The sequence below is a fragment of the Neopsephotus bourkii genome, unplaced genomic scaffold, assembly GCF_033783945.1.
Source record: "Neopsephotus bourkii isolate Nb327-2 ecotype Australia unplaced genomic scaffold, CSIRO-AGI_Nbou_v1 NB_518, whole genome shotgun sequence".
Taxonomy (NCBI): domain Eukaryota; kingdom Metazoa; phylum Chordata; class Aves; order Psittaciformes; family Psittacidae; genus Neopsephotus; species Neopsephotus bourkii.
The window spans coordinates 376,341-398,253 of record NW_026901019.1 but is presented as its reverse complement, the minus strand read 5'-3'; the positions used below and the strand labels follow the sequence as shown (position 1 = coordinate 398,253).

Below are 21,913 nucleotides of genomic sequence, written 5' to 3'. Positions count from 1 at the left end.
CTCTCCATAGGGTCATTAAGACAGGACTAGGTGCGTGGGATTTGCAGGCTACATGCAGGTAACAAAAGCAACATCTGACAAGGGAATGCCAGGCTTTCAGGGTGGTGGAGAGCAGCATGGCAGTGGCACAAATGTATGGCAGGAAGGAACACAGAGGCACAGGGCAGGAAAGAATGATGGGCAACTTTACCTTCCCCAAAACCTGGTCTTGCTCATTAGAGTTCACTTTCAGGTGCCTTCACAGCGTCTATGGCACTCTTTGTACTGTATCTCTCATCTTTACCCAAATTTTTGAATCATAAATTCAGTAATGGCTGCCTGGGGAGAGGGAGGACTGAGGAAGAACTACTTAAGAATGCTGAAAAGACAGAGCGACGGAGGCAACAGAAGATATGGCAGTGGTGAAGGCAAAACCACATTGTATTCCCCAGCAACGGTTGGTGAGCTAAGGAACACAAAATCTACATACTCCTCTCTTTGGAAGGCCAGTGTTGAGTTTAACCCTACAGCCACAGCTGGGCAGTGCTCAGTGACAAAGTTCTTTCCAACTCTCCCTCTAGTGTAAGAGTGCTTCAGCTGTTAAGTCTGTGGCCTCTTCACAGGCCCAAAGTACAGTATCTACTTCCACCGGCTAGGCCTCGATGTGGTCTCATCTTTCTCTGGTTTCATTCCTTTCATGATTGTCTCTTCACAGACTCCTCCACTGGTCTTGGGCCTGTGATTTCCCAGCAGAACTTCTCCCAAGTTCCACTTGAACGAAAGCACTGTTGTCTGTCCAAACTGAACAGTTCAATGTAAGTTAGTCAACATCCAGTGTTCGTAACACCTCAGCTTGTTAAGCAGAGGATGATTAAATGTTAATGTCAGCTTTCATTAAGAAAAAATAAAGTTTTATTATTTCTCTTTGGGTACTGAAGAAAAGCTTGAGAATACCAAACATGAAAATTCTAGGCTCTAAACCAAGTAACACACAATAACCTTATTTTTAAAGGCCAAGATTTCACTCACTTGTGACTTTTGACCACAGACCTGGCTGAGTGTTTGCGTTTGCCCTCCATCACAAGGAAGGAGATACCTTGGGGCAGAGACTGGGACGCCCAAAACACCCAATGTTTTCTGACACTGTGTCCTGATAAGTGTACCCCAACTCTCAACATTCCTGGAAGATCAAAATCACCCTTCTCCTCCTGCTTCCATGCCAATGCACACAGAGACTACAGAAGACAACAGCAGCGTGTCTGAACCCTTCCAATAACCAACCTTGGCAACGGCAGGATGCAACTTCACTGAGCATTTCTCCTTTTCGTAAAAGAACAAAACCCAGATTGCCTCAGGAAATTACTGTAACCCTGCTCCACCCCGTCACCGACCAGTCCCACCGAGCCATGCCCGGGCGGTGGGTGCTCACCACACATCATGCGTTCACACCACACACCTTCACACATCTCCGCCACCGAGCTCGTGCCTCGGGACTGAGGGACCCCCTCAGGCAGAACGCCTGCAGCCCCCATGGGAGCCGGTGGACCCCTACCTCGCAGGCCGGCCAGACGCGACAGAAGCGAGGCAGGAGGCCCCTGCGGCGGCCCTGAGGCCTGCCCCGTCGCGCCCCCCGGCACCTATAGGGCCCATACCCCACCCCCCGCCCCGGGCGGCGGAAGTGTGTGTAGGGGGCAGTATAGGAATTTCCTGTGACGTCCCGGCCCGGACTCCATTAGGCTGCAGCTGGGCTGAGAGGAGACAAACCCGGCGGGCAGCAAACGGAGCGGGCCGGGTGCCTGGGGCTGCCGGCCGGGGGCTCAGGGCAGCGGCGGCCGCCATCGCCAGAGGGAGCCCCGAGCGGGCGGCGGCGCTGCCTCCGGGACCCCCGGGGGGCATAGGGCTCCGCTCCGCCTCCCCTCACCCCCCTTCCCCCTCCCCCCCCGCCTCCCCCTCCTCGCCCTCCCGGCTTCCCACCACGGCCGCTCTCGGTGAGGAAACTCTGGCCTCCGCTTCCTCCTCCTCCGACTCGGACACCGGCGGAGCCTCCCCGCCCCCGCGGAAGAAAGCCCGGGCCTCCCCGGCGGCGGCGGTGGAGGGAGCAGGAGAGCCCGGGGCTTCCGCGGGCAGAGCAGGCCTTACCTCGTCCCAGTCCCTCTCGCTCCCCGCCGGGCTCGCCCCCGCCGCCGCCCCGCTCAGAGGCAGTAGCAGCGGCAGCGGCGTCAGCAGCGCCATGCAGGCCAACGGGGCAGGAGGGGGCCAGCAACAGCAGCAGCAGTCGTCGCAAGGGCCGGTGGGCCCGGAGCTGGGCTGCCTGAGCGCCCAGAACGGCGAGGCCTCGGCAGGCACGGCCGCCAGCGACCAGCTGGCTCACGCCAACGGGCTGCTGCCCTCGGCTAACAGCAGCGGCGGCAGCCCCGGTGGCCTAAGCGTCAACAACGGGGTGCCTGCCGCCGGGGTCCCCGGCCCGGCCTCCGCGGAGCTGGGGGGCGGCGGCGGCAGCGCCCTGAAGAAGAAGAAGCGGCTCTCGCAGTCTGACGAGGACGTGATCCGGCTGATCGGGCAGCACCTCCACAGCCTGGGCCTCAAGTAAGTGCCCGCGGCCTCGGAGGCGACGAGGCCGCGGTGGGCGAGGGGGAGGGCGGCTTGGGGAAGGGAAAGGGGGCTCCTTCCCTCCCTGCCCCGGCCTGGTGTCCTGACAGAAGGGGTCGGGGGAGGCCCCGTACAGACGCCCCGCCGTCCTCCTCTTCCGTCCGCGGGGAGGGGGCCGCAGGAGGCCGATGGTCCCCCCGGAGGATGGGCTGCCCGAAGCGGGGAGCTGGGGCGAGGGAGAAGGAAGGGACCTCTGCATGGGGATTAGTGGCAAAACGTCTCAGGCCGGTAGTCCCCAAGGAGGAGAGGGCAGCGCCTGGGTGCGAGGCGGAGCAGTGGGGCAGGCCCGCACGCAAAAAAAAACCCAACATGGAGCCAGAGGTGTTTTCCAAGCCTGTGCCGGTTAGCTCGGGTGTCCGCGAAGGGACAGGCCGGGAGCTTCCTCTGCCAGGGATGGCAATATGGAAGTCGAGTTGCACACCGATAAGGGTTGATCAATACAAATGTGTTAGTAGGGGAGAAGTTATCTGGTAAACATAATGGAGTCCGAGCTTGGGGGGGGTGACGGGACGGGGGAGGGACGGCTATTTAGAGATAAGCTCAAAGATTCGGCTTGACAGCTCCGAGGAAGAGAGCACAAACTAAACTGCCACTTAAATAAGATGTTTTGTTTCGCTCTGAAAACCTTCACCCCTTCGTAAATGGCGAAGGCCTCTGAAGGTTTGCGCTGGACGCATGTTTTTGGTAATAATCTTATCTGTAGATTAGAAAAGAGTGGTGTTGGCTCTTCCTTAAAATCAGAATAGGATAAATAATTTTCCAGTGGAGTAGGGCAAGTCTAAGGATTTAATCACAACACTCGCTTTGTGAGTAAAGCTAAAGCCAACGCGTCATAGTTTTGGAAGGAGGTTAGAGAAGTCCTCTCAAGTCTTCACATAGTTACCACAAAAGAAGCCTCCAAAACCCTGTGGAATGGGTCAATAATAAAGAACTTAGCACATAAAATAAATTGCCTCTGACACAAGAGGCAAGTTTACAGCAGCAGACAACTCGTGACTGTTCATAGACGACACTACAGTAAATAAGCTATTTTTAGTGTAAAGGGGGAGGGCTATAGGTTCATGACTTTGTTTATTTTGTTTTAAGGAGCCAGTCTTTTAATATGTGGTGAAGAAGGAAAAGTTAGGCCTGTTGCAGATGTAGTAGCATTCCATGTTCTTTTATGGGGGGGAGGGAGGGAGGCAGGGGGTAGTAGAGTGTAGCTAACAGCTCTCTAGTCTTTATCTTCCTTCATGAAGTTTATCTTCTGTGCAGGGATGGCTGTTTTTTGGTGGCTGGTAAGTCACATACTTTATGGTACTTCAGTGAAGCTTTCAAGCTCATGGACAATTTGCTTTAGATATAGGTAGCTGTTTACATGTCTCAGGCAACTTTTTGGACAAGCATCTGAATCTGATCGTAGTTTTCTTACTTTATTAAAGCTGCTTTTAAGTATGGTTAACTGTTATCATAGCAGGCGGTATATTTGTGAGGGTAAAACTGGTCAGGTTTTTTTACACTGTATCTCTCCTGCAGCCAGACTGTTGATCTCCTCATGCAAGAGTCAGGATGTCGTTTAGAACATCCTTCTGCTACCAAATTCCGCAATCATGTCATGGAAGGAGAATGGGATAAGGTAACGTAGGGCTTATAGGACTGTATTAACCACTGTTTAAATTTATAGTATCTGTGAGAGAATTCAAAATCCACTTTCCTTACATACTTTTTTTTTTCTTATGCCGATTTCTACAGGCTGAGAACGACCTGAATGAACTTAAGGCCTTAGTGCATTCTCCGCATGCAATTGTGGTAAGAGGCACACTTGAACTCTTTCAGAGCTGTATAGTTGGACTAATTGTAGTGGTGTAATCTTTCACTATGGAATTGGTTGTCCGTAGCTCTTGTTTTCTTTTTTTTTTTTTTTTGTTGACTTTAAGCAGCTTGCATGCTATCTCAAATGTCATACTAATCTCAACTTTTTAATTCTTTTTTAGAATGTGAGATAGGAAGCCCAAAAGTATTGAGGCTAATATTTGGTATACTGAATGCTAAGACTTTGTTAAACATACTTAACTGATAAAATAGCCTGTAACAGTCCTAAAATAGGTGAGTTTCTGCAGAAACTGCTTATCTTGAATATTAATTTCAAACTTGAAGTATTTCTCACCATCAGTGTGTTTATGGGAGCTAGGCTTTCTTGAGGGAAGAGAAGTTTAGAAATGAAATGCAGTAATGCTAATAGAGTTGGCATTGTAATAGCACATTACAGGAAGATACAGGCTGCTATAGAACATGTACAATACTGTTGCTTTTCCAGATGGCTTCCAAGGAGCAAATGCATTTGTAATGCTGTTTGGGATTATATTTAGAGTTTTTATCTTTGGCTGTCTTTTTTTAAGTTGACCCTAGATATAAAAGGTTAGTAGGTCCTGTGACTTGACAATTACAACATGTGGTGTTACAATTTCAGTTACTTGGAGCAAAGTGTGTCTTGGTTTGATTTTTTTTTTTTTCTATCTGGAGATGAAAGTCATTACATAGAATGGTTAGGGTTAGCTCTTCAAATGGCTTGCTCTGTTGTGTTTAAACGCATATTTTACCAAAGTTAGAACAACTATGGTTACTCCGTAAGACAGCAGTAGCAAGGCCTTTTGAAGTGTGTGTGACTGTAAACAATGAAGGATCAGCTGATGGCTGCTTAGCTCTACTTCTAGCTGATTCATTTGTTGTCAAGACAATTTCCTGTCTGGTGGGGGAGGGACAAAAAGAGAGAACAGGAAGTGAAGTAGGAAAAACAGATGTTTAGCACAACATCAGAAGGTACTGGACAGAAGTTTATGTTCTGTTCTATTAATTTGGTCAAAGCTTAGCAGCTCTCATTTAGAGTAGTATTTCACTTTCTCTTTTTTCAAGACTTCGTACAGGTATGATTTACTGTTCAAGTAGTTTAGAATGTTGAATGCAGCTTTCAGTAGTTTCTGGAGTCTGAAAGTGTGAAACCACTGTATGTGAATATGAATGGTCACTTGAAGCAGATTTTCTCATGTTTCTAACCTCTGAAGTTACAAAGTTTCTCTGTGGTAATGGAACTGTTTTACATGTCTGGGAGTTGAGGTTTAACTGAGCGTTGTACTTTTTAGAGAACATAATTTGAGAAAAAAAGGGAACATTCTCCTTTTGTTTTTGGAGGGGTCTGAAAACCTGCTCTTCTTGAATGTTGATGTCTAACTTTTTTAATGAAACTTGGTGCAATAAAAATAGTTGGTTTAGACTGACCTTTACCTGAACCAAGTATTAACTGTCTTCTCTTCGAAGTTGTTCTCCTTTATATAAACTTCATATAATTTTAAACAGATATCAGTATTAAATGTCTTTACATGTGTGTGTTAGCAAGGCAATACTGATTTGCAAAGATAAATGGAGCACACAGGAGTTCAGTCGCGTGTGCACTGTCTTCACCTCCTTCCCCACCCATTTTTGTACCTGGTTGAAATTATGGGTGGGTATTCATAAAGTCAGCACCTGGAAAACTAATGAAGGATCATTGCAGGTGAGGAGGGATGCTTTATCCTCTGTAGGTAATCCTGACTGCAATAAAGTTGGAGCTAACAAAGATGATAAGTGTGATTAGGTAAAGTTCAAACAAGATGTTGTTGCAGGTAACTCTTTAAAAAATGGAAAATCAGATTTCGTGTTTCCTGACTCCTGACTTGTGACTCATAGTGTATGACTAGATGTTTCAAAAATGTGTGCGTACAAGAAGAATGGGTACCTAAAAGTTTGGATGACACAGAGGATTTAACAAAGTAGGGTGTGTGTGGTTGGTGGTTTGCATTCGGTTTTTGGTTTGTGGTTTGTTTGTTTGTGTTTGTTGTTTTGGTTTTATTATGTGTTTTTGTTTTGGCTTTGGTTTTTTGTTTTGTTTTGGGCTTCCCCCCCCCCCCCTTATAGTTAATATGACCTGGAGAAAATAACCAGGATACGTAACTGCTTTTGAAATGTCTGATCAGTGAAGGGGATACATATGTATTTTGAAAATTCTACTCCTGTTTTAATTTCCTTATTTCTGCAAAGTGCTGTAAGTTCTGCAGGTAGAAACTACACATGAAATGGCTGCTCTCAATTTGTAAGCCTTTGATGCTGTGTGGTAATATGTTGGGGAGGGGGGTGTGTGGGGGGGGTGGCAGTCTGCTATTTCTATTTGTGTCAACACAACCGAGTGCTGTATAGTATGTGCTTAGTCATGTTTACTTTTCCAGCATATAAGATACAGCTGTCTTGAGACAATCTGTAGGAAAACTTCTATAGTTGATTTAAGAATGTTATTTTTAACTCGAGTAACACTTAGAAAATACCAGTTTCTAACAAACCCAAGGTTGTGCTTGCTTTGGGGATACTCAAGTATATTATGGCATCTATGTTGGGTAGCTAATTGAACATAGGAAGAAATCTGGAGGTGATTCCTCTATAGTCATCTAGAATATACTTTTAAATTGTCCTCTTTGTTTTCGTGTGCTTCAAAGGGGCTTTCCCCCAGTTCTGGAGGTATGCAGCCTGTAGCAGGCAATGCGACAAAAAAAGTGATTTATATCCTGTTGTTTGAGCAAGTGCTCCACCTGCCTGTATGGTGCTCCTCTTGCTACCAGCATTAAGGGCAGGGAGTTAATTACTCTGTAAGTGACAGGATTTGGTATGGTTGAAGCCTTGTTAAATCTTATAGGCCAGAATATTTTTCTGCCCTTTATGTATCAAATCTTACATATACGTTTTAGATGGCTTGTAAGTGCTTGATAGTCTTGTAAAACGCTGATTAAAAAGTAATAAAGACTACAAAGTAATAAAAATTGGGGTCTTAGTTCTGCAGTCTATAAGCAGATAGCTTCTGTGTTGAATTTGTTTTGAAACATCAGCTGATAACGTCAGCCTGTCTCTTGGTTACTCTTCATTTTGAAGAGTTCTTTGAGCTGTGTTTACTTATTTTGAACTCTTAGTACAGTTATAAAACTGTTGTGGAGTTTAAGATTTGCAGGGCAAAATAATGCCAAAATATAATCCTAAAATTGGGTTATGTGTTTTACTCCTTAAACTTCTGAAGATTTGCTGCTCTAACCAGTGATCAAAATGGCTGTTTCTTGACTGTGATAGAATGCTTGTCCTATTATTTTCACAGACGTGTTGTTGACGATTTTACCTTCAGTTAGAGTTGATGAACTATGGTGCAGGCAAAACTTCCTAGAATTTAAGATCTACAAGGGCTTTGCTGCTAACAGTTAGGACAATGGAGTAAAGTACTAACTGTTCATGTTGGTAATTTGAAGGCTGTAGTTTGAAGAAAGAAAAATGGTAATAGTACATGCATTAAAACAAAAAATCCCCCCATGTAAATCTGTTAACTCTCAGTTATGCCCCAGCATGATCAGAGGTTCAACTTGCACTTAAGTAACAGCTTTTAGAAACAAAAAAGTAATACATGTTATCCTCACACTCACTATAAAGTGAAAAGAAAGGATGAGGTTGTAATAAGTTAATAAAGTCAACAGAATGGAGTGCTGAAATAGTTGTACTGGGCTCTTCTGTGGGCCCTATAGGGTGAAGAATCTTTGCTACTGGGTAAGCAATGGTGGTGACTGGATTTAACTTGTTCAGTAGTAAAGTGTGTAAGGATGTTGAATTTCCATTGGAAACACTGAGATGACAACAAGTCCCAGGCACTTCTGTTACGTTGTACATGGTATAATTTGGATTATGGTAATTTTTGTTTTGCTTTTTTGGAAGGCAGCTAAAGAATATAGAACATGAGTAAGTTTTTCTTGTGGGTGTATTGTGTCAGATTAGTTTTATACTTGTTCTGTTTTACTTAAATAGGGGCATTTGTGCTTTTACTTTACAGTTCCTAATAGTGTAAACAGTTCTCTTTCCCTCTAGAAGAGTTGTTTGGGCTCTAGAAGAAGTGATGTATTCAAAATGGTCTTGTCTACCATGACAAAGTGGTATTGGAAGTAATTAGCAGTACTATTAGTAGGGCTTTTAAGTAGTTGAGAGAAAATTAAGACAAAATTCAGTTGTTTAGTGAAATATGTCGGCAAAGTCAATAGTTGCACAAAAATAAGAAGTAAGAGGCCACGAGTGTCCTGATACAGAAAATTGCTTGAGATAGCATGTCTCTGGAGTGTGGCTTTTGCCTTAAGGAGGCTTTATTTGTGCCATTGTTTGTGTATGCTGGAGGGCAATCAAAATAGTTTATGAAGTCAATTTAATTTCCCTATCAACACTTTACTGTAGTCTGTGTTTTTTGCTTAGATAAGTTAACAATTTAAAACATTTTATCTTTAATTCTCCATTGTGTTAACAGTAGACTCCTGCACAAAGTATACAGCTACTATGTTGTTCCGGAGGCTTTTATATTCATAATATGCCAGTCACACATGGTAGTAATGACTTTTCTTTGAAATCATGTTTTCTAACCCAAAACTGAAGTTGTACCTCTTTGGGTAATTTGGCAACATGCCAGGTCCTAAAAGCAGGGAGGGACAAAGACTAATTAGATCCAGATACAGTTACCACACTTAAGGGAACGATGATATAAATTTAATAAATATTCAGTGAATCAAGAAGGAAGAGTTGGAGACATTATAGTTTTTATTACAAATTGGAGGTATCAGACTATTTTTTCTTTCATCTGGTGATTGTCATCAGTGTGAGGTGTCTGAGAAGAGTGAAAAATGGTATGTGAGCATCTCCATGCATCCTTGTGAGCACATGTGTAGCTGGGAGAGGAAGCTCTTATCCCTCCTGCTGGTAGTGTATAAGCAAACAGTGTGAGGCCTGCTGGCCTACTGCATGGAACCAACCACTGAGGCCATAAATAATTGGGGTATCTTTCTTCTGGTTTTCTGCACATCAGAACACCAAAAATATGTCTCGCCTGGAAAAACTGTACAGTAGTGTTCTAACAATTTCAAATTCAAATAAAAGAGCTGGATAGGGAATGTAATATGAGTTTGCCTGTCACACACAGGACAATAGAGTACTACAGATGTGTTTGAACATCAGTCATCTTTACTGTGTAATGTTTTATGCTTCACAAAGCTGTGTGGTAAGTTAATAGCACTCTATGTGGAAATGTTATTTTTTTGAAGAACAGAACATCTCTGGAAGCTAAAACTGCTTTATATTTGAACTTTGGATTTTGCATATAGTAAACCTTTAACTTTCATGTAAACTTTAGTGTGGTAGGAGCGTCTTAAACTTCCTGATCATCCCTCTACTTAGGGAGGCTAAGAGTGTGTTTGAAACTAAGTAAACATTGACCAAATACGATCGTGAAAATAGCAAGGTGCTATGGTCTGACAAAGCAAAGGAAACAGGAAATTGAACTTCTGGTGTATTCAGTGGAAAAGCACATATAATTTGCTACATTAATTTTCATTCTGTTTCTCACTGATATTTCTAAGAATGTACATTTTCCTCTTGTAACTTAGTCTTGTGGATCAGAAATGTCTTCTCTGTCTGATAACTGCTGGCAGTAAAGAAGGTATGCAAACATAGGATAGTTGGTTTCATCTAGAAATAACCAAACTGTGTTTGTACAAAATTGGTAGTAGGAATTCCTAAGACTTCAGGCTTTTCTAATGTAGTGAATGAATGTATGATTTTCTTTTATATTAGACAGGCATTTTTATATATACAGACATTAGCAGGCCTGATTTTTATTTCTTTTTGCTTTTAAGAAAACAACCAAAAAACTGTTCAGGATGAAAGGAACACTATGAAATAGCAGTGATTAATTCTGAGAAGTTATTCCTAAATATAGGGAACTGTTTTTTCCTGTAATCCTGAAAACAGCACCCAGGGAAAACAACTTGACACGGAACTACAAAACCAAACCTCAGGCAGTGTCAGTTTGTTACTGCTGTATGTTATGGACCTATGCAAACAGTTCATGTCAGCTCCCTATATATGCAGTATGAGAGCTTGTTGAGTTGTCCTTTTGTGTTCTGTGCTGTCACGCAGTCTTAAATATGCGATTAGCTGCTTTTGGGTGCTTTTCTTGGTAGAGTGTGAGATTGGGAGGCTGTCTAATTCAGGGTTTAAAGAGTGGTAACTGAAAAGGGATTGAGTATGAAAATGAGACAAGGTGAAGGGGGAGATCTGAGAAATGAGGTAGGAAGATACTTGGAACCCCATAAGGCAGGAAGGAAATTCATGGATAACTTAATTACTAGAATGTTATTGAAAATCCAACAAAAAGAAATTGAGTAATGAAACATTACATATAGCTGCATTTCTGAAGGGCATAGTAGAATGGTTTCTACTGTTCTGTTTAGGCTCAAACGTTTTCTGAAACTTCAGTCAACCTTTTTCCCCTGACTGCTGCTTTCTGTCATGTCAGAGGATGAAGTTTTTGCTGCTGCAGCAGAAGTACCTGGAATACCTGGAGGATGGCAAGGTCCTGGAGGCACTTCAGGTTCTACGCTGTGAACTGACGCCTCTGAAATATAATACAGAACGCATTCATGTCCTCAGTGGGTAAGTGTTTGGACTTTGAGAATTCTCTGAGTGGAAACTTCTAAGGAATCCCATAGCATTTGATAGCTGGCATCAAACTGTACCAAAGCTGTTAACCCTGTTGATTAATAAGCTATAATGAGGTATTCTAAAATGGTGAGTAAAGAAGACTATTCAGTAGACAGTGTTCTGGTTTTGATGCTTGGAAACAACATGATTATGATTTACTTTTATAGTACTAGAACCCAAATTAATATATATGTATATATGGTCATCTGAGATTGAGGGTTACTAGCTTGTTACCTTACAGTTGAATAAGTAGGTGAATATAGTCTTGTTTGTTCTTGCCTGGAAAAAGACATTTCTGCCTTTCCTAAAATCTGTGGTTTGCTTTCTCTTTTAATTACCAATTTGTTAATGTTTATTCTGAAGATTATGCATGTTTGTGTGGATTAGTTCCCTGCCTCTTTTCCTGTCAGTCTTGATCTTAAGTCACCTATTTCCCGGTTCATTAAGAATGTTATGATATATATCATGCTTAAAAGTTAAAATAATGGTTCCAGAAAGACTTGGTCTGTTGGTGTGTGTACGCTTTTTTAAACAGGTATCTGATGTGCAGCCATGCAGAAGACTTACGTGCAAAAGCAGAGTGGGAAGGGAAAGGAACAGCTTCCAGATCTAAACTTTTGGACAAACTCCAGAGTAAGATGTTCAAGTGTTCAGAATTTCTTCACACCTCTGTAAATCCAGTGCATCTTACATGACATATCCCAGGGAATTAACTTAAACTGCATTTGCTAGTTGTTGGGTTTGTATTTCTTGGTTAATGGGGATGCTTTTAGGTGCCTTTACCCTTTGGTCTTCTGTATCTAACCTTTTGCTGTCTCCGATAAACTGTTTGTAATAGGAGCTCTTATTTCCTAGCTCTGCTGCATGCAGCAATAGTATCACTTGGTGATCAAATGTGTGGTTTTGAAGGGTGGGGAGGGGGAGTGTTCTATAAATCTCAGCTGTACTGAGAGGCTGAAACTGCGTGATGTAGTGGGAACACTAGTGATACTAGTAAGGGTTGATAGTGATCTTAGACTTTGCTAAGAATTATGGTTTCTCCTCTCTCTTTTCTTGTGGCTGGTGTAATACTGTGTATCAAAGTTGTAAAGCTCATGGTATTCTTTATTTTGACAGTGTTAATAGAGAATTTCTTGAATGAACACAGCTGATACTGTTGTCTTACAGTTTTACAGGTTTTGTTAAATACTGGGGTTTTAGTTAGCTTGTGTAAATGGTGCTTTTTGGCCAGAACAGCATACACTATAACTCCGCTTTCCACAGATTTGTGCTTCTGATTCCAGATGAATAGCTGTAAATTTGACAAGCTGTGTTACTCTTTTCCTGTAGCTTTTAAGCTTTATTTACTGACTTCTCTTCCAAGAATACTCAAATAAAAATATGCTCTTACATGTAACTTGGTTTTGACATATCTTTTTTGTTCTTCTCCCCCCCCGCCTCTTTAAAGCATACCTACCCCCGTCAGTGATGCTTCCTCCAAGACGTTTACAGAACCTGCTACGTCAGGCTGTGGAACTACAACGGGACCGATGCCTATATCACAATACAAAACTAGATAGCAATCTAGATTCTGTCTCGCTGCTAATAGATCATGTTTGTAGTAGGTAAGAAACCCTTGTGACTTATAAAATGGGCAAAAGTATCTTTTCTTTGTCTTGAAATAATATAATTGTACTTAACTGTTAGAAGAAACATAAAAATTATTATGGTTTGGTTTAACAGGAGTTGGCTGGATAAAAACTATTCTCATTAAATGAGTAGTAGCAGGGAGCAAAGAAGGTGTCTGTAAGAGACTTGGGTAGCTGGATATGGGGTAATAGGGTCAGACAGAAGCTTTAAAATTTTAATCAGATGGGTGTGAATAGATTACATTATTATGCTAATCTGTAGCAACTTGTTTAGTTTTGGACAGCCAGTCTGTTTATTCATCAACATGTAATTGCTGTGTTTTGTTTTGTTTTGGGTTTGCTTGGCTTTCCCCCCACCACCACTGGAGAATCACTAGTATGTTACTTATCCAGACTCTGTGTTCAAGTTTACTGTGATGCAGAAAGCCTACTGAAGCGTGCTCACGAAGCCAGCTTTCAGCTTTTAATAGTGGACAATGAGGTGCTTTTAGACACAAACGTTAAAACAGAGTGGAAATGGGCAGTAGACATTTTGTTTAACATAATACATCATATGAATGATAAAAAGAACTATTTTCTACCTTAGTGTAGCTTTTATAGAAAGCTGCTCTGCCTGGTGTAATAATGAAATGAGGGCTAGACCATCTGAAAAAAAAAAAGGGCTGTATACAATAGCCTTATGTTTGTTTGTGTAAAAGGATAAACTTTGGCTTACAGGGGAATTCTTTTCATGTTAAGGTTAGCTCGTCTGAGAAAGTTTGTTAAGTTCTGGTAAAATTTCTTACAGAAACTTTCTGAACTGAGCTGCTTTGACTTACATTTTTAAGTTACCTGGAATCTGGTTTTAAGGTGCAGAGTACCATAATACTTCAGTGTAGCCATCTTAAATTTTTGGGTACTTCATGTATTCATGTAACTTTTAAGACTATTGTCTAGCTTCCAGTTTTGCTACATCACATTGTTTCAGCAGTGTTGTCTGTGTGCACAGACATTTGACTGTTCCCCATTTTAAGAGATACTGGAAATGATCAAATACTGGAATTGTGGCTTCCCTACTGCAGAAATCAGACAAATGAAAAGAGACTTCATTTTAATCCTTATACGAGGGTATAAATAACACTGGATATTCTGTAGGGGGTTTTATGTGGTCGATCAAACCCCAGAGAGCTTTCAAGCCACTTGTGAAAAGCATAGTTTACTGAAGTCAAACTAGGTAGAGCTAGATATAAAAGGTACTGTATGTTACAAATCTGGATTGAATTTCACCCATCTGAATCTTACTTGCTGACATAAAAGTTTCTCCATAGTGTGGGTGTGTTTTTTCTGGTTGGGTATTTTTTTTTTTTTGCCTAATGTGGTGCTTCCTAAGCTTGTATATTTGCTATGTATGCATACGTAGATGTTTACAACTATTTTAATTTAAAAAAAAATCCACAAAGCATAAAAGAAACCCAACCTACTTCAAAATTAAGGCTTCCATTCTGTCCTCAACTCATCCTATTGTACCTACCTATTGCAGGGGTCTGAGATCAGTATGTGGTGCGCTGTACATGCTGCCATGCTTGGGCATAATGAGGTGAGTTAAAGACAGTGGAAGCCAAATTTTGATTAAACTGACAGAAGTAACTGTAGTCTAATAGCTTAGACAATGAAAGTTCTGTACTACTTAAATGATAGAACACTGACAACTTTCCCTTTTGTAGTTGAAACTAATCTGCTTTGGACTTCTGGCAGTATTTTGATCAAGCATGCTTGAATTGCACTAATAGGTACAATTTTTCAACTAAAATTTAATCACTTCCAAAGAGTTGGGAGATAAAAGGGAGAAACTGCTGGGAGTGTAAGGTGAGGAACTTCATCTTACTGTATTTTAGACTTTGATAATAGAGAATTGATGCTCTGGGGGATAATTTTTGGTTTTGAGAGCCTTCAGCCTAGTTGGGGGTTTAGTTTGGTCCTGTGGTGTTGTTCCTCTTTCCTGTCCTGTCCCCACTGAATTCCTTTGTCTTGATTTCATGTAAATAAACTTTGGGCTTAGTTTACAAACAAACAATGAAAGATGAATGCCCTTGCTATCTAGGTACTTGATTAATGTAGCATTTCTGAAAAAGAACTGTTGTGGAAGTTGAGGAATAAATCTTCCACTGTATGTACGGGGAATAAAAAACTAGCTGTTTGGTTAGTTATTCAGAATTTTGGACTTCTGTAAATACAAACCCAGATAACTTCATTAGAGATTTTATTTCAGTATGTGAACAACATGATTCAAGTGTGTTGTGCTGAACAGAACAATTTGGTATGAAACACTTCAAAAAAGAGCAAAAGAAAAACCTTCCAAGTTGGAATAATATCTAATTACTCAACCCAGGAACTGTTGAACAACTGGGTTTGGTTTCTTGTTTTGAGACTGCTGCTATTTTCTTCTGGGAATCTAATTTTCCTTCTAGGTTACGTAATGTGTGCTTCGCTATCTGTGAGGTCAGATTTGCTGGATTGTGTTTCATTAGTTAGCTGAAGAGCATTTGAATCTGATGCGACTGTGAATAGCATAATTCAACTTTGGGATGTGTCTGCAGCAGTTGTATGAACTGTGCCTTGTTACACTTTTGGGGAACCTAAAGGCCACGTTACTGCTTGCTTTTCATGCCTACAAAATCTTGGCTGCTTTTCTTAAGCCTTAAAATACAAGAGCTATTGTTCTATAGAGTATTCTTTCATATTAAATATGCTAAAAAGGCTTTCCTGGGGCACAGTGTGCCCCTTGTACTTTGTGTGAGTTATGGATGAAGACTTTTTCATTTTCTGGAGCAAACTGCTGCTCTAAAGAAAAAACATTAACTACAATATGGCTAAACAATAATGAAATACTCTTCCTGTAGGTGCACATATATGTGTGTGGGAAGTAGGCAAGGCCTTTAGGCTTCCAGGAAAATAGTGTCATCTTTCATGAGTGGGGCATTTAACTTGAGCTCAGTGTTGTTCCAGTGGCAACTAGACAGCTCCCGGTCAGCTCAAAGCAGGAGCAGGACAGGCTTGTCTTTTTCTATAAATGAGTAAGTAGACATAGCCAAGGAAGCCAACTGCAGATACCCATATGTACATTTTGCTTATCCTTCTCTACCATAAGACAGGAAATGAGGGACCGTGTGGTTATTTAGTGCAGCTCAATAGCCTTTAAGCATAGATTAGGAAGCATCTTCTAGTACAAAAGAATGGACTGAGAGGATATAGGCACCGTATTAAGCAGAATTTTTTCTAGCTTCTGGTAAGTAGTAGGTTTTCAGGTGTCTATCAGTCTGGCTACCACCAAATTGTCCTTTTGAACACAAATATAAAGGAAGTAAGGTTTTGGGGTTTATGTTGCGTTTTGTTTGGGGTTTTAGGCGGGATCTTTTTAGGTCAGTTTATGTCCAGTAGTAAGTACAACTGTATGCTCACAGAGGCTCATAGTTGCATTAGTGCTGTTGTGTTCTGTTAGAGTTGTGTTGCCCTGTTGTACTGGGCACCACAAAAACTCAATGTAAGACTAAATTAGTTCAATATCCCTGAAGTTCAAGAGAAAATGCATGTGGTTAGAGACTGTCTTTTAGTGTATCTGAACAATGAACTTGTGGTTACTGCAGTATTACTTAATAAAATCAGTCATTTGCCGTAAAAGCCTACACTTATTTCATCTCTCACATTCTTATACAGTAGGCAAGCTATAACAAAACTTTTCAATTTCTTACCTAACTTAATATTTTGACTGGTAACTTTTTCTCAGTGTGTAACTAGAATATTACATACAAGCTCTAGAGGAATGTTTGAAGCTTCTTCAGCAGTTTATCATATATTTTTAATAAACTTTAACAAAATAATGTAGCTACTTTTAATAAATGTACATTTTGTGGAGGAAAATCATTAAAGTTGAAAGCTTATAATGGTATGGTTTTAGTTATGCTTAGATACTGTATGTGGTACTCTGCAAAGAAAGTGAAAAATGGCACAAAATTGAGATAAAGAAGCATTAACTTATTGCAAGATCATGTTCAAGAAAAAGAAACAAGAATGTTTTTACTCAACTTTTATGTAAGAATCACTTCTGAAAATTTGGCAAACATACCTGAGTTAGCTACTTACAAAAACCTCACACGTAAATAAAACATTGCATGTAGAGTTCAAAGAGGAACCAGTAATTTCTATACATCATAGTAATAATAAGCTGTTACATTCCTGGTGAGGTCTGTTTTATTCCACATTATGAAAGCATAACAAATTACGTGAGTGGAATAAGAATAGTTCTCATAAGAACAGAATCAGTTATCACTTGGTGGTGGTATCTTTTTACCAGATAAGACACTTCATTCTGTACTCACTTGAAGTGGCTGTTAATAGGGTCATTTTCTAAGTTGTCAGGTCTTGCATTTGGATAAATTTTTGTTTAGTTTTACTAGCTTGATTTAAAAAAAAGAAAAAATCTTACTGCTTTCTTACTAATGTGACTACATCTGGTTCTTTCCCCAGGAAACAGTTCCCATGCTATACACAGCAGATACTAACGGAGCATTGTAATGAAGTGTGGTTCTGTAAATTCTCCAATGATGGCACTAAACTAGCAACAGGATCTAAGGACACAACTGTTATTATATGGCAGGTTGATCCAGTAAGTATGAAACATGTTCAAATGTGCATGACTTGTCATTTGCTTCCCTTCCCCTCCAGTTTCTCTTGCTAGGATGGCTTGATTTATGTATGACAGGCTAACATGTACTGTAGCCTGCTGACTAGGGTATTTCCCTGAGGTGTATAAGGCTGAAGGTTACGGTCAGACTATATCTGTGAAGAAGGACACTTGAAAACGTGATGGCTCAGTGTAAGTTTTGAACTACTGGCTGAATTGGGGCAGGAGCTTTGTGTGCCTCTAACCAGTGCCAAGGGGTAGAGACTGCTGGTACTCTTCAGGGAAGCTTTTCAGCTTGAAGGCCTTGAGAAGCATAGGGTGAGAGTGGAAGGAGCATGGCAGTGAGGAACCTTTCTTCTAAATCACTCTTACTAAGAGTACTTCTGATGTATGTATGTGACTAAACCTTTTCAGTTATCTTTTTACTATTAGTCCACTTAGATTTCAACACTTTATCTGTTTCACCATTTATTACTTTATTTCTGAGTGGTAAAAATGTATATGTGCTGACAGAAGTTGTGTCAGTATAACACCACTTCATGCGAGTTGCTGTTGTAAGATTGGCCTTGGCTTGAGCTGAAGATTTAAACACTTGTGAGAATTCACTGATGTATGGAAGTACAACCCATCCATTTCCTCACAGACCGGTTTTAGATTTTGTTAGTAATATGTGGCACTGTTTCTCTTAATGAAATATCCTATGTCTACAAGATTTCTTTTTTACCCCTAACTATTCTTACGTAAAGAAAAAGATTGAGCAGTGAATCTAAGACTGCTTTAATTGTAGAAGTGATACGAAAGTCTGTATGTTTCGTGACAGCTGAAAACTGTGAATAATTTTTAACACATGCACACAATATGTGAAGTTGTTAATGCTTGTAAAACACTATCAGAAATAAGATTCTTGCAGGTTTTTAACCATACAACTATAAACTGGTCTGCTAAGTGAAAGATGAAAGGTCTTTGCTGCTCCATAGTGGCTTTCGGTAGGATTTGAGAGCTGAACTTTTCTTCCACTACAGGTTAGGAAGCCATATAATTTGAGTTCTTTTTTGTGTTAGGAAGATGAGTGAGCTTAAAAGCCTGTTCCATGTGCATAGCCCCTGAAGTAACAGCAAATGCTAATTGGTTTTTCAAGCACAGAACTGCTCTGGTTTGTTTGTTACGGGAGTCAGTGTGCTCTGGGCCAGCAGATGCGTAGAGACATGACTTCTGTTAAGTGATCTACTTTGGGTTTTTCGTGGTGGGGTGTCTTGGGGTTTCATTTTTTGTTTATTTGAGGGCTTTTAAGAAACAAAATAATTCTGAGTAAATTAGGGATCACATGTTTTTACTGTTGATTTGTCATTTGATTGTAGAGGCTTATCTTCCTCTTATACTGAGGGGTTTTAATACTCAGCATCTTGATTAGCCCATTTTATTGTGATTTGTGAGCTAATATCTGGTAAACCAAACCAAGCAAATGTTTTGTGAGTGGTTTAGACGAACCCTTTTGACCAGGGGTTGCTAAAGGAACAAAATCTCTATTAAAGTAGTGGGAAAGTAGCTTTGTAGAGTTTCATGTTCTGTATTTCTGTGCCAGAAAAGAAAAAGGGGGGGGGAGGAAGAAACCTTTTGAGAAAGATAATGCTTGAATAACAGTAGGCAACAACTCAAATGGTTTATTTTTATATTTGCCAGAGCATACTTCTCACTTCCTTTTGAATGATAAGTTTACTCAGATTTTCAAGGCTTTAGGCAGTTAGAATGATTCTAATACATATAAATGATGGGGAAACATCCATCCAAGTCTGTCTGGGCAAGTGATGGGAGAACACTGTTTTAAATGAACAGTATTTCTTTTCCAACCACAAGCATGTGAGAATCTTTAATTTTTCCCTTTTTCTTCAGTAATCTCTCTTGAAGCATAATGAAACTGCTCCATGTGTTTTCTTCTTTTCAAACCATGAATTTCTTACTTCTCTTCTAAGACCCAGCTACATACATAAGCTGTCTTAACACATGCTTCTGTTTTCATTTTCATTTGTTCATTTCAGATTTCTCATGCAGACTCAGCAGGATTAAATAATGTCTTGAGAGAGCTAGGTTTGTGTGCGGAACACATTTGACTGTGGCAGAATCTCTAGTTCACAGACAAGCACAGTAGGCACATCACCTTGTCTGGCATGCGTTTTCTTTGATGGAGTTCTGCTTTAACTTGTTCCTTACAGAAGCCTTTTTTTTTCTGCACTTTCTAGAAACTGTTGACAGGTTTTTGGCTTTTCAGACTGAAGTTGATACCTGAATAGTTTTGGGTTTTTCTACATCTCAAAAATCTGGAAAGCTGTATGTAAGGGGTAGAAGTGCTGAGATTTCTTTTGGTGGTGGGTTGGAAGCAGATTGGCTAATTTTAGGGCCGTTTTCCTGAAATACCATTGACTGTTGGTTTGAAGCAAAACATGGTGTAACAGTTTCACTATATTTGGAGAGGAATATGGGTGCAGCATGAGAAAGAGTAACAACCACAGATTCCTGTCATTAGAAGAGGAATATCCCATTTATCTTGCTCCTTATGAGTCTCGAATGTGATGCAGAAGTGACGCACTGCTTTAATCCTGATGTGAAAAGAAATGCGTAAGTTGCAGGCAAGCTCCAGGTTGCAAGATGATGTCAGACATGACTCAATTTCCTTGTAGGTCAGTTTAAGTACAGACACAGCAGTGTTGCATGAAGACCAGGAATAATAATTAGAATGGAAAAGGGGTCTGGAGGAGGTCCATTTGTTCGCCCCTCTTTCTCTGTGCTTTGAGGATTATTCCTACCCCGCTTTCTTTTGAGGAATTTAGGTTTTTTAGCCAACAGAACCATCAAAGCTCCACGCTGGCTGAGAGTCGCCAGATCCCTTGTAGCTGGTCCTAAGAAACAGTATTTTGTGTCACTCTTCCCCTATTGACTCTCTTTAGAATCAAGAGAATCTCTGCTGATTAATACTAAAAGAGAAAGGATAATTTGAGAAGCTACATTTCAAACAAGTGTCTGGTTTTGAAGAGAAGTAGGAGGTATAAACATCCCCATACAGGAAAAAAAGGGAGGGGGGGAAATTCACTTGCCCTTTTCCAAGTGGCTTGAGTTTAACAAGCTCGGTTTTAGTTAACGTGTATGCATGTTGTTGTCAAGAGTCAATGCTAACATTGTATTGAAGTGTGTTTCTGTATTTAGGAAGCCAGTGTATGGTTGTTTCAGAGTATCTTAGCTGTACTATTTATTTGGATGAGCTGCTTGAAAGTCCAAGTTCCTGTGAGGAGGCAGCAGTTGTAGCATAAAAGGTGATACAAGATGCTCTGTGAGCGAAGTACGCCTCATTGACTAAATCTGGCAGGAAATATGCAACAGCTTGCTGTAGGCAACACGTCTGAAATAAGAACACCTCTCGAGGAAGCTTTTAAAAATATACTTGTGTAAAACTTTCCTTGAGCAGCACACACAGGATACACTCAAGTTTATAGAAACATTGGCACTTGGAGGTTTTCCCTTCTCGGCATACGTGAAGGCTTTGGTTCTCGGTTTAACCATAACAGGCTTCAGCATGTCTGTACTCTTAAGAAAGTAACTTAATTCTGTAAAATACAGATAATAGTACTTTGTATTTCAGAGACTTTTTTTTTTGTATTTTTTATTTTTTGTGGGGTTTTTTTAATTTTTGTATTAGAGAGACTTTACACTTGAGAAGACTTCTATAGTGTCGTGTAATGTGCAACTCTCTATATATTTTGAGTTCCTCATTCAGGATCACAGAAGATCCAAATAAAACACCTACAAGCGTTCCTGTTTTGTGCATTGAAACTTAGAAGCTTTATTTTTATAGTCCTACTCTGTAAACTAGCAACATCTTTTCCAGTAAGAACCTATTTGTACGCCTTGTAAAATGCAGTTGTCTTACTGTATTTGGACATGCTGTGTGTGTGAAATCTAGTAGGAGTTCACGTGCATTGTCTCAACAGAATCCTTCTTGTTTCAGGATACTCACCAGCTAAAACTACTTAAGACGTTAGAAGGTCATGCGTATGGTGTCTCTTATATTGCTTGGAGTCCAGATGACAACTATCTTGTTGCCTGTGGCCCAGATGATTGTTCTGAGCTTTGGCTCTGGAATGTACAAGTAAGTGTTGACTAAGAGTAGAAAAATGTAACTGTGTTCAGCTTACTGCTTTTGTTTTAATATTTAGGTATTAAAACATATCAGATATGTTCTAATATCTAAATCTCACCTTAAGGATAAAATAAGTAGTTTCTGCAAAGTTGTTCTGCCAAGTTGTCAGTGTAAAGACGCTGATCACACCTCTCACCCCCTCACATTTAAGAATATCACTGTAGCAGCCTACAAATTCTGTACTTGGTTTGTACAGAACTGAAATTAGAGTTCAAGTCTAAGTGCCTGGTCTCTGCAGCAGTTCTGGTGTAT

The 21,913-nt window shown here is 40.7% G+C and overlaps 1 protein-coding gene across 2 annotated transcripts in view; it reads left to right on the top strand.

The window, feature by feature from the left end:
- The first annotated feature begins 2,209 nt into the window (after positions 1-2,209).
- WDR26 (WD repeat domain 26) overlaps positions 2,210-21,913 on the top strand; it is a 32,560-nt gene continuing 12,856 nt past the window's right edge. The window contains exons 1-9 of one of the 2 annotated variants that reach the window (XM_061350468.1): positions 2,210-2,565; positions 4,144-4,243; positions 4,360-4,416; positions 11,000-11,136; positions 11,720-11,817; positions 12,632-12,788; positions 14,332-14,388; positions 17,316-17,454; positions 21,470-21,610. In XM_061350468.1, coding sequence (XP_061206452.1) covers positions 2,210-2,565; positions 4,144-4,243; positions 4,360-4,416; positions 11,000-11,136; positions 11,720-11,817; positions 12,632-12,788; positions 14,332-14,388; positions 17,316-17,454; positions 21,470-21,610 — 1,242 coding nt within the window. The remainder of the gene's footprint in view (positions 2,566-4,143; positions 4,244-4,359; positions 4,417-10,999; positions 11,137-11,719; positions 11,818-12,631; positions 12,789-14,331; positions 14,389-17,315; positions 17,455-21,469; positions 21,611-21,913) is intronic. The other variant, XM_061350469.1, reaches the window with a different exon arrangement.